Here is a 12,420-nt window from a genome sequence, read left to right on the forward strand (position 1 = left end):
TCAAACTTGCTCTTGTGAAGTGTCAGTAAGTACCATACCAGCAGAGCTGGAAAATATCCAGACTAGTTTTGTGCAAAGGAATGGCGTGCTAAATCTCACAATGTTCTTGAGCTGCTGCATGGAGTTCAATTGTGTGTTACCTGACTAACACTGAGCACTTCAAACATGCAAATAAGTCATAGCAGCACAAGACTACAGTAGAAAAACAGGCTGTCAGGTATTGTTTTTTCTTTGCTGGTTTAAAATCACGTTGAAAGAAATCACCACAGTATACTGCACTGTAAAGAGCCTGTATACAGTAGGTAGGACATGGGGCCTGCTCTGCTCAACATGCTGGGTTTGAGTTAAGGTCTAACCCCAACTAACTGATTGTGGAGAACCACTGCTTGTCATGTTGCCTATGAAATAGATCTCATCAGCAGTACAGAGCCAGGTACCTTAAGAACCTACATCATGGGAGCAGAGTCTCATTTGAATTCAGCATGTGTGCTTTAACAGCCCCCTTACCAATTCCTTCAGACAACACAAAGCCTTCAGGTGATAATTCAGGACTTAAACAGTTTTGGAGGGGGGGGGGGGGGGGGGGGGGGGGGGGGGGGGGGGGGGGGGGGGGGGGGGGGGGGGGGGGGGGGGGTTTTTGGACAACACGAACAATGAGAAAAGATCACATAACATAATAATATTAATTGCAGGGTAAAATACCTTAAAGGTCTAGTCAGTCAACTAGGAGACACTATTTCCTCATTAAAAAAAAAATAAATACAAATGGGAACCTACAGATCTGCAGCTAAAATCAAGATAAAAGGTTTTATAAATCCTTCTGTGTGATTCACATGTGTGCATGATGACTTCTTGTTACGTAAGTCTACACCAGGAACTGTATGACTGCAAATGATCAGCTGCACAGATTATATATGCTAAACTGCAATACATTGTGCAGTTATTGATGGCTTTGGTTGACATTCAGTTTTGAAGCTGGTTGTTATTTCAATATTCTCTTAAATACTGTAACCCTGCTCTTCATCCTGATTTTCCAGCTCAACCCCTGTTTTACTGATCAGTGATTTATCGCAACATTGTCACAGATTTAACACTTCAGCTGTGGGTTGCAATCATGAGGTACAATATGAAATTAAATAGAAACTTGGTTGTAAAATCAGACAAAGTTTTGACGAGAATCGTCTTTGTCTTATTGAAGCATTTGTCTCAATTAGATTAGTTTTATTTGTTGATTTTGCACTCTCATAAATAACTTGTTTGAGCTTTCTTAAAGTTTTGTGAGAGGTTCATCAATGTGATTAACTCGATGTGTTGTCCTCTCTCCCAAAGGTCCCGTTGCAGCTGATCGAGTGTGTGGAGTGTCGAGATATGTTCCAGCTTCATGTGATCTGCAAAGACTGTAAAGTTATCAGGTATGTAGTTGTAGAGGGTGGATGGCTTATCTAAAAAAGATGCTTACTATGTCTATCTATCAACATACAGTCTACCCCACTTGTATATCTCAAAAGTCCAAAACCGTCACCAGTGCGGATTCATTAAATGTACCCCGTTTAAATGTAGTATTGCAAGCATATATTCCCGTTTTACTGTAGAGCAGTGAAACTTTTTTGATTGCTTTTTTTATACAGTTAACGTATATTGTGAACTAATGTAAAAAGGCACAGGCCTGGTTTCGGGAACGTGAACGCTTTCAATACATTCCCACACTGAAATGGCTGCAAAAAAGGAAACTTTTCAATAAGATACTTTAAAGGACTATGATGTGCTAAAATGAGCGTGGCATTTCTTCCAGGTACGTCGATAATGATTTCTGTCTGTGAAGAGACTTGAATGACTACATGTGACAGAGTGCCTGCCCCTGTGTGTATTTTCTGTTATATGTTGCATGTGGTGTGTTAAATGTTTGTGTTTAGTCATTGGTACACGGGATATTTCACAGACCCGTTTATATCCCGTGTACCAATGAGTATACACAAACATTTAACACACCATACTCAACATGTAACAGAAAATACACACAGGGGCAGGCACTTCGTAACACTACAGTTTACAGAATTGTCTGTGATGTACACACAGCATTTAAGTAACAATTATTTTCATTTCATTCTTGAAAGTGCATCACTCTGCATTTATCATTTACTGTATATTAAAGTAAACTGCGTTATAGAGGATGGTGCTGTGTTTTCTTATTTAAGTAAAATAATGAATTTTTGTTGACCTGAATTAAGTGAAGCCTCAAAGAAATGCTAAGTACTTACATAACATGATGATTTTGTTACTAGTGTAGTAATATTTTATAATACGCATAGGGATTGCAAATCTATATAAACATTTAAATTGGTTATACACTTAAGTGGGTTAGACTGTTATGTTTGTTTCCTAAGGCACATTGCCGTTGATCACATTTACAATAAATAGGCCAGGTTTGTGTTTGTCTTTTTTTTTTTTTTTTTTTTTAAATGTATTTTGCATTCTGGAGATACAGTATCCAACTGTAGTGTTGAAACTGGCCAATTATGTCTGTAAGTGGTGTTATATGTACACTTGAAAACATGTTTGAATAAGTATTTGGTTCCTGGTTGAACAAAAATCTTGTACCAGAGTTGAAAACTACTAGAAGAAGTGTGCTCATCCTTATGGCATGTGATTGAACATGACCACTAGGAGGTTGGATGATCAGTGAAATGTGAGCAGTATCTGTACTTGTGAGTCAAGTGCTCAGAAATGAATGAATGAATGAATGAATGTCAGATTAATGTATCAGGTGCTTTGATGGTATGTTTGCCTGCAGATGTCAGTTCTCCACCTTCGAGCAGTGCCAGGAGTGGCTGAAGAGGCTGAATGGTGGGATCCGTCCACCCTCGCACCTGGAGGAGCTGTTCTCATTTGCATTCCATGCCTGGTGCGTGGAGGTGTATGCCGGGGAGAAGGAGCAGCACGGGGAGCTCTGCCGGCCAGGTACCAGCTGTGCTCCATTGATACTGCAATGCTTGCAAGACTCGACTAAACATAAGGAAATGAATCGCCTGAAAAATGAACTCAGTGTTAGTTTAGTTTTCAAAGGTTTATAAAATAAAATGTGGTGGTTGATCCCTCGTGTTTTACCTTTTCACCACACAAGATATTTCTGTGCTGTGAATATGAAACTATTTAGTTTTTTGAGGGAAATCTATCAATACTCTTCTGGTTCCTAATAGCTGATTGATTTTATAGGATCACAATAATTCAACATCAAAAACATTCCACAACGGTACCATACTTTGCGTGAAGAAGTATCTTACCATCCATACTTAATCTTAAACACATATAATCAGGAGGAAGTGCACTCCTGCTATTTCATTTAGCTTTCCAAAGCAACTTTCACTAAATTCAGGCATCATTTTAGACTGACTTATCAGAAAGCAAAGATCATGTATCGATGCACAACCACAATACAAGAGGGTGATCATTGGATATTTGGCATTCAAACCCAGGTTCTGTTGGCTGTAACCACTGGGCTACCCTACCATTCATTGCACTTGTTTGCTTAGTTTTGTTGTAATAATCCTCTCACTACATGCATTGGTGTCCCTCAGGAGAGCATGTGACCTCAAGATTTAAGAATGAAGTGGAGCGAATGGGTTTCGATTTGCAGAATGCATGGAGGATAACGGAAATAAACAACAAATACAGGTAGTGTTTTCCAGCACTGGAAATCTTACTTTTCATATAACCTATGATTACATTTTCCATGTTAGGGCTGCATCAAAGAAGTCGTACCAAGGCTTTACAATTCTTTATTGTTAGTGTGAGCAACCGTGTTTCTGGTCCCCTTTTCATTGTGTTGAAAACAGACTTTGGTGGGGGTATGTTTGATTCACTTGCAATATAACAAACTGACCAAAAAACACCCCAAAGAAACAACATGTAATAGCTGTAAATAACAGGTATTTAGTTCCTGATTGAAACCTGGGCTGTGTGGATAATCACTTCTGCACATCACTGTGCGTGAAAATGCATGTATATTTTTTAAATAAATACTACTATAAATATTAAGATTAGTGTTATTTTTATTGAATAATAATATTGGTACCGATTGTATGTTGGCGAGTGTTTTATCTTCAGTTATGTCTGATTCAGTCTATTTGTCTCCTCATAGGCTTGACACAGCAAGTTGACACTATTTGCTTTGATACAGGCTATCCACCCTCCTAATCGAAAAACAATACTGCTTTTTGTTTCAGGGTGCTGGGAACAGATCCTTCCTTTATCTTTAGCAGCCTCTGCCCCCTCTGTGCCCTTGCTCTTCGCTCAATCAGTTATGTAACTGTCTCTTGTTTTTTGTCTTCCGCTTGTCCCTGGCACTGGTAGGCTGTGTGCCAGCTATCCCCAGCTGCTGCTTGTGCCAGCCTGGATCACAGACAAGGAGCTGGAGAGCGTAGGTGGCTTCAGGTCCTGGAAGAGATTCCCTGCCGTGGTGTACAGGTGCGTTTGGAAGGGAATCTTCAAGATCCCCAGCTTTCTTTTATACACCATCATCGGTGCAACATCCCATCTTGAGTTCGACAAAACACCTGCAGCATTGTGGAAGGACAAACAGCTTGGAGAACAAAAATAGAAACAGGAATAAAGAATGTTTATGCTATTGAATGATATTGTTCCTCATAACCATCAAAGGCAATACTTAAGACGTGCTTTGGATTGATTTGGAAATATGGTCTGGTAAACCACAATAAAATTAGGTTTAATAGCTCTGTTAAGCATTGTGGCAGGATAAAGAGGGAGCTTCATTGGATTTACCAAAAAGATAGCTGCATAGCAAATTTAGAAGTACATGTGCAAGTTAAAGATATTAGAAATGCCTGAAGAGATTTAGATTTCCAGTTGCATCTAATGTTAACAAAACATGACAATCCCAATAACACAACACTGAAAGTGTAAGAGACAGCAGGAGGACAGTAGGAGAAGAGGGTGCTGAGCCCCCTTTTTTTAACTTGTGCATTTCAGGCACCAGAGCACGGGGGCAGTAATTGCCCGTTGTGGGCAGCCTGAGGTGAGCTGGTGGGGGTGGCGCAATGCTGACGATGAGCACCTGGTCCAATCCATCGCCAAGGCCTGTGCCATCGATTGCAGCTCCAGCAAGCACCTCGCCAACGGGAACTGTCTCCGGGACTACAGCAACGGCACAGACGTCTCAGACGGGGAGTTTGGTGAGTTTGGACTTTTCTAACATTCTCAGGAGGGAAGTTTTGAGATGTAGTGTGTGTGGTTCATAACTTGTATATGATAATGAAGTGAACTTAAATTTGAAAAGTTTTTTTTTTCAATTGAGTTTCTGTTTGTTACATACAGTAATGAAAAAAGCAGATAATAAATTGGTCACAGTAATAGACAGGCATCAGCTATGGAGTTCTAAAATGTCATTGTCCTTGAGGATTGAACCCAATGGTATCAGGGATGTCTGCTCTGTTGAACAGCCAGGCAACTTTTAATGATGCAACTTTATATTAATTTACTTAGTCAGCTACTGGAGAGAGTTCATTGCAAGAGCAGTGCCTAAAAATAAGTACAGAGAGAGAATATATTCCGGTTATTGCAGAGGCTGTGTAGGTCTATTCCATGCCACTGGGGTAGCCCCTACAAGACTGGAATGTCTTAAGCGGAGTTTGGCCCCAGTCAGTGTGCTTGTATGACTCGACAGTTTGGTTCAGTGGGCAGCTCCCCCAGATTGTGATTTACTTGGGTCGACCAGTCTGACACCAATGGATTTTTCACCTAGCAAGGTTCGACATAAACCATAGCATTTGAGACTACGTACTGAAGTGCTGTTGGTAATACTAATTACCCTGACATGGCAGTTTTTTCCAATGTATTTATTTATTTATTTTGCAACTAAGCAACCAATTGCACCAATAAGCCAAAAGTAAATTGTTTAAATCAATAATGATCAAGAAAGAAATTATGAAAAAAAATAGATAAGAATAGAGTGGAGTGGAAGAAAGACTTAATCTGGCTTCATGATGGTGGTGACAGTGAAACAAATGTAATTTTCCCAGACACGCAGATAAAACAGCAGCTTTTTGTTGGGAATTGAACATTTAGTTCCTGTCATATCCAGTCTCACAGTAATAGTTCGCAAGACAGCAGGTGTTTGTCTGCTGCTGTGACTGCAGCAAAAAATTATGCACCAGTGAATACCCAGATACGCCACATGGAAGCTGGACAACGGGATCGAATTGTCTAACATTTTGATTTGGGGTACAGTGTGTTCAGGTTAGAAATGCCATTCACAATCTTTACAGGACTCGTTTGTATCAGCAGTAAGATTGGTGCTGACTTGGGAGAGGCTACAAGCGACGATCTGAGAACGATTATTTTTATTATGATTACTGTGTTATAAAGTTAACCTTTTTGTGTTGCTGTAAATCAGCAGTAAACAAAACGAGTCCTTTCTACACATACATTTTTAAATCTTGATTACAGTATTTTCATTTTCTGACAAGCACGCCAATGTGTGCATGTTAAATGGCTGAAATAATACAGCATATATTGAAATCTCTTTACCGTACACATTACTAAACACAGACATGAAAAACCATCATGAAAGAATAGCTATGCGAATTAAAGTATTTTCTTTTAGTTTTTTTTGGTGTCTCTTTCTGTTCACAATGCAGTTTGCAAGTGCACTCGGCTTGTTTATATCATATGGTGTGTGTGAACCGGATGTTTACAATGTCCTGCAAGGCATACTGAAGGTGGCACCTGTGATGTATTGCTCTGGTTTGTAATATAGCATATTTTAGATTCAGAAATATTTATGTGGAAGAAAGCACTAGGGGAGCACTTAGCTAATTTAATGGATGCAGTTCTTGAATGCCTACAGTAGGAGAATGCAGTTTACGCAAAGCTGCACAGTTCTACTGACAGCATTAAACAAAATAAATTGAGAAAAGATTGAGTGTGTTTTACTATTTTGAGTTTTTTGTCGAGTTCTGAATCTGACAAATTTCTACCAAAACTTAATTTTCTCTCTCTGTCCATGTAGTTTAGGATTACCAGATTTCCACAGCGAAAAACTTGGTTTTTCTTCTTTAATTTACTGATGCCATAGCAACTGTAATGCCAAAAATAACAGTATATAAAATAACACAATAATAGTTTTAAAAATTAAACATCAGTGAATTTATCTAGATCATTTTATTTTTGTATTGTCATCCAGGCAAAACATGTTAAATGTACAAAAAGCCAGATTTAAAAAATAGATCAGCTATTACCATTTAAACATATGGTATACACATAAATCGGAATGGTTAAACAAATAATCCATAAGATTTGTTTATTTCATTTTTGAATGGTGCTAACACATAACCTGATACATTACTCTGCTATTAACTTGCCAAGTAGGGTGATACAGTTTTGTACTTGTTATTGGGCCACTTAAAATTGTATCCAGGACAGTGAAAAAAATCTAAGGTATGCCTTGTTATGCCACTGTGATGTTACAGTACACTTGGTTGTTTTGGATGTCTGGTTAGCTCACTTGTTAAAAACCAGACAGATTGTATCAAACTAGGCTGTATTAGCTGTGGCTTGACCGTTTCTTTTAGCATGCTGCCATCTCTAATTTGCTGTAGTGCATTAGATCCCAGATGCTGTATAACAAGGTTTGCAATATACTTACTTTTTCAGCACTAAGTAACTTTACAGATATAGAATAGGATATATAATATCCGTTCAGCTGGTGTACTGATTTGATTTGCTTGTTGTTAATAAGAGTTGTCTCCCTTTCAGACTCCTCAATGACGCACGGCACTGGAGTGGAGTCACTGGCCATCCAACCACAGAAGCTCCTCATCCTCGATGCCAGGTCATACGCTGCTGCCGTCGCCAACAGAGCGAAAGGGGGTGGCTGTGAGTGCCCAGGTGAGCCTACACTACCTGACTCCAGAGTTACTGTGTGCTTTAAAGCTGAGGATTTTAAGTATAATTGTGTTAATGTTGCAGCTGACTCCTTTCTTGTGACTAGCTGAATATGACAACATTGTATTGATTATTATGGACTGGCTCTCTAGTAAGGCTGTGTATCCATATAATATTGGGACACATTTGCCTCCTCAACAGCTGCATTCAGAGTTACTTTCCTTAGGTCTGCTTCAAACGCACTGCAAATTGGACGTGTGACCAAATACGACTACCATACTTTGGTAGACCGTCACTTTTTGTTTTTGAGATTTACCTTTGCACCTGACTTGGTGTTTCTCTCCTCTTCCCTTCCAGAATACTATCCCAACTGTGAAGTAGTGTTTATGGGGATGGCCAACATCCATTCCATCCGAAAGAGTTTCCAGTCTCTGCGATTGCTCTGTACACAGATGCCAGATCCTGCAAAGTAAGTTCAAATCTGCGTGTGTCACTACAGTCAGTTAATGATGTCTTAAATCACACAATAACTTAATTCACATTAATAGTCCACTCCATATAACTGCTTGTTACATCAAGGGCGCGTTTTACTTTTGGACCAGTTCTAGACCTAGACTGTCAAAAAACAAGTAATTGAAGCACACTGCTGAATATTTGTCCTTTTCTTGCAATCGGACTGTCAGATAGTAATACAGATTGCTCCTGGTTCCGTTTTGCAGCGCTGCACATGAACACAAATTTATATATCCGGCACATGTAACTTTGAGTTTCTTTATATATTTTATTATCACTGCTGACTGTCCAGCGGAGTGGTCCTGCTGGTTGACTCACACGCTGTGTTTTCCCACAGCTGGCTGTCTGCTCTGGAGGGCACCAAGTGGCTGCAGCACCTGTCTGTGCTGCTCAAGGTGTCTCTGCTGGTGGTGAACGCGGTGGACCGGGACCTGCGGCCGGTGCTGGTGCACTGCTCTGATGGCTGGGATCGCACCCCCCAGATTGTGGCCCTGTCTAAACTGCTGCTCGACCCCTTTTACAGAACCATCGAGGTGGGTGTGCATGCAGGCTGAGTAACACATTCACACTACACTGTTCATACAGAGTGTTTGACAGACTAGTGTGTTCAGCATTGCTGCCGTATGCTAAAAACTGCTGAAATCAGATGTGTTGGGAGTACGGGTGTAAAGATTCACCAACCTCACGATACAATACATAGTACGATATGCAGGTTTCAATATGATATGTGCGATGGTCCTGATAGACCACTTGTATGGTGCATAAGCAGATCAAAAGATAATTTAAAGATGGGCTTATTTCTAGGAGCTTCCCATTTGCAGCTGGTTGTCCATATCAGTTGGGGTAGGATTTAAGCCAGTTTTATGTCCATCGCCATCGCTGTTCACACTGTGACTTGGAACTTTGTGTTCATACCCACAAGAACAAGGGGGAGTAATGCAAAATACAAAAAATATATGTTCCTCTCTGATTTGTTTAGTAAAGATGAGGTGTGGTAGTGGGGAGCCACTGAACCCCAACCCCAGGTGGTTTAGCAACCCTGACTCTTTCCTCTCTCCCTGCAGGGTTTTCAGGTGCTGGTGGAAACAGAGTGGCTGGATTTCGGGCACAAGTTTGCGGATCGCTGTGGCCACGGGGAGAACTCTGACGACCTGAATGAGCGCTGCCCCGTGTTCCTGCAGTGGCTGGACTGCGTGCATCAGCTCCACAGGCAGTTCCCCTGCTCCTTCGAGTTCAACGAGGCATTTCTGGTGAGGCACAGTCTTTGTGAAAATTGTACACTTTGATTTCTGTCCCCCACAGGGCATGCATATCCCCAGTGATGGAGTTATAGTGGGAGAGCCAGAACAAAGCTGTAATTTTGCAATGGCATGCGCAGCTTGGGTAGATGTAACTGGCACCCATGTCTCAGTTTCCTGTTTGTTTTCTGTGCTCTGTCTGCAGGTAAAGCTGGTGCAGCACACCTACTCCTGTCTGTTTGGGACATTCCTCTGTAACAACGGCAAGGAGCGGGAGGACAGGCATACGCAGGAGAGGAGCTGCTCTGTGTGGTCCCTGCTGCGCCCCGCCAGCAGGGCCTTCCGAAACATGCTGTACTCCTCCCACTCAGAAACGGTGCGCCCCTCTCAGGCTGCTCTGCGCTGCCACAAAGTGATGCTTCAACAAGCACAGTATATCCAGATCTAGAGGACCAAATGACCGTCATTTGTTTTGAATTGTAAATCACATGTCTTATCCCCCCCCCCCCCACCCTTAAATAAATTACTAATTTAGAGTCATAGAGAATGTTTGTCGCCAGTTGACACCATCACTGTTTGCAAGTTGATTGGCTGATGAACTGTATAAAGTATGGTATTTGATTGTAAAGAATAGAATAGTATAGGCAGTATTTTAAGGTCCCCGTGCATATTGTTAGTGATTCAGTTAAGCCAGAAGGTGATGTCTAACGAATCATGAGTATGCAACACTGATCTGAGCTCACATTGTTGCATGCACTACTGGTAAAAGCAGTGTAGGATTTGAAGTTTTTAGAGCCTTGCTAGCAGTATAAATAATTATACAATGGACTACAATCCCAGGGAGACGGTCATAAAAACACTTGCCTGCGTTCCAACTTATCTGGAAAACATTGTTTTTCAGATGGGTTTATATTTGTAGCTGACATTTGTAATTTTGATCAGTTTTTGAGGTTGTGAAAGCATTGGTCGCAAACATGTACCTAAAACAAACCTGATGGTCGCATGTGTTCACTATCCTATAACTCCCTTTTATCCCAGTGCTGCAGGAAGTTGTCCTAACTGCTTTGCTGGCTTTCCATATTGCAGGTGCTGCACCCAGTGTGCCATGTCCGCAACCTGATGCTGTGGAGTGCGGTCTACCTACCGAACCCCTCCCCCTCCACCCCCACTGACGAATCGTGCGCACCGTACCCTGTCCCAGGCTCCACCTCTGAGGATCAACCCCTGGGAAGGTGAGCCTCCAGCCCTGACCTCTGTGAAGTAAGACAAACCCAGATTGAGGGCAAGGGGTGGGGGTTTGCTGTGATAGACTTGCATGCATATATATATGTCAGCATGCATTGATATACAGTGTAGCTTTATAAAGTAATTGTAGCTAGCAAATTTGTTCCATACATTTTGTCCACCATGCACATTCTTTCACTATATAGATCCCAAATGTGCAGTTTTGAAAGAAACGCATGTTTAAGCCAACATGCATTTTCATTTTAAATATTGATATCTGGGGCTGCACTAGGTTAAAGAAATGTTTGTTTGCACTTCCTGGATCATTTCACCTGTAAAGGGAAATTGTCCCCATCCCTTTTGGGACCTTCTTTCCTGTCGGTAACTAATCAGCTTCCCCTAATGACTGACAAGCTTTTTAACCAGTTAGATGCTTTGACCCCAAAGATGCAGCTGGATTGAATTTACAAAAAAAGGAAAGCAGTAATAGACTTGGGAGGCAAGAAAAGCAAACCTAATAACTTTCTTTGATGTAGTATAGTACCAGTTTCATGTTTTAAATTGAAAGCACCTGTATAACCAGTGTTTCTTTCAAAACTCCACATTTGAGACTTATAAAGCGAGTGGAAGTGCCCGACTGGTAAGATTTATGGAATTCTGTTGTTAGCTACAATTACTTTAGACCCCAATTTATCACTAATCCACCATATTCAAGTTAATCAGGGTTAGCGAAACCAGCTGTTGATTAATACAAAACCACTCACTTTCACAGATTAAATCAGCATAATCTAGCAGATCATAATCAAAAATTCATGAAGACATTAACCAGCAGATTTATTATTATTTGTTGTAGTAGTACTGTCATCAGCATGCTTTTTTTTTTTTTACCTCCTACCAAACACTTTCTATGGACTCCAGCAGGTTTATTTTAATACAAATCCATCTGGAGTGCTCGGAGGTACTCTACAATTTTTTGAACCAGAATGTTTTCTGAGTTTTATATGTTTAATTTAATAAAGCTGTATTCCACTTCGTCTTTTGAAGCAGAAATGGAAATCACTCTTAACAAAAGCTGTGGTAAAACTATGAACAGAGATATATCTCATAACACAAGCTAGTTCTCCAGCAGTGATATTCAGCCAAAAAGAACACAGAGCTAACAAAATAACCCCAGTAAATGTAACCTTATATGCATTAACATCACTTCATAGATGTCACATTTTCCTATATAACATATGCACACATTCTGCTAAACCTTTATTTAATGTAATTATATTTTTTTCAACCCTATTAGTGAACATCTCTTCATCTCTTTCATGCTGCACCTCCCGTATATTTCTCAAGAATAATTGGAAAAGCATTATAAACACCTGCCATGTATTTGCTTTGCAAGAAGGAAAGCTTCACAGCTTGGCTCTAATGGGGTGCCATGTGTAAAAAAAAAAAAGGTTAATATTTTAACATTGTATTTTTCTTTCCAGATTTCTTTTTAAATGTGTACATTCAGATATAATTTATAAATCTGGTTACAATATTTAACATTTAG

General features: G+C 40.4%; 1 protein-coding gene across 14 annotated transcripts in view; it reads left to right on the forward strand.

Annotated features, from left to right (window-relative positions):
- LOC121296932 (myotubularin-related protein 3-like) overlaps positions 1-12,420 on the forward strand; it is a 52,642-nt gene that overhangs the window by 24,396 nt on the left and 15,826 nt on the right. For 10 of the 14 annotated variants that reach the window (XM_041222874.1, XM_041222876.1, XM_041222877.1 and 7 more), the window contains 12 exons: positions 1-25; positions 1,330-1,412; positions 2,792-2,958; positions 3,576-3,672; positions 4,351-4,464; positions 4,987-5,189; positions 7,771-7,902; positions 8,257-8,368; positions 8,750-8,945; positions 9,477-9,662; positions 9,856-10,026; positions 10,737-10,882. The exon at positions 1-25 is cut by the window's left edge and continues 8 nt beyond it. In XM_041222874.1, coding sequence (XP_041078808.1) covers positions 1-25; positions 1,330-1,412; positions 2,792-2,958; positions 3,576-3,672; positions 4,351-4,464; positions 4,987-5,189; positions 7,771-7,902; positions 8,257-8,368; positions 8,750-8,945; positions 9,477-9,662; positions 9,856-10,026; positions 10,737-10,882 — 1,632 coding nt within the window. Of the gene's footprint in view, positions 26-663; positions 1,120-1,329; positions 1,413-2,791; positions 2,959-3,575; positions 3,673-4,350; positions 4,465-4,986; positions 5,190-7,770; positions 7,903-8,256; positions 8,369-8,749; positions 8,946-9,476; positions 9,663-9,855; positions 10,027-10,736; positions 10,883-12,420 lie in introns of those variants that run through there. The other 4 variants (XM_041222880.1, XM_041222881.1, XM_041222883.1 and 1 more) reach the window with 2 other exon arrangements.

Source organism: Polyodon spathula, chromosome 22 (assembly GCF_017654505.1).
Source record: "Polyodon spathula isolate WHYD16114869_AA chromosome 22, ASM1765450v1, whole genome shotgun sequence".
NCBI lineage: Eukaryota > Metazoa > Chordata > Actinopteri > Acipenseriformes > Polyodontidae > Polyodon > Polyodon spathula.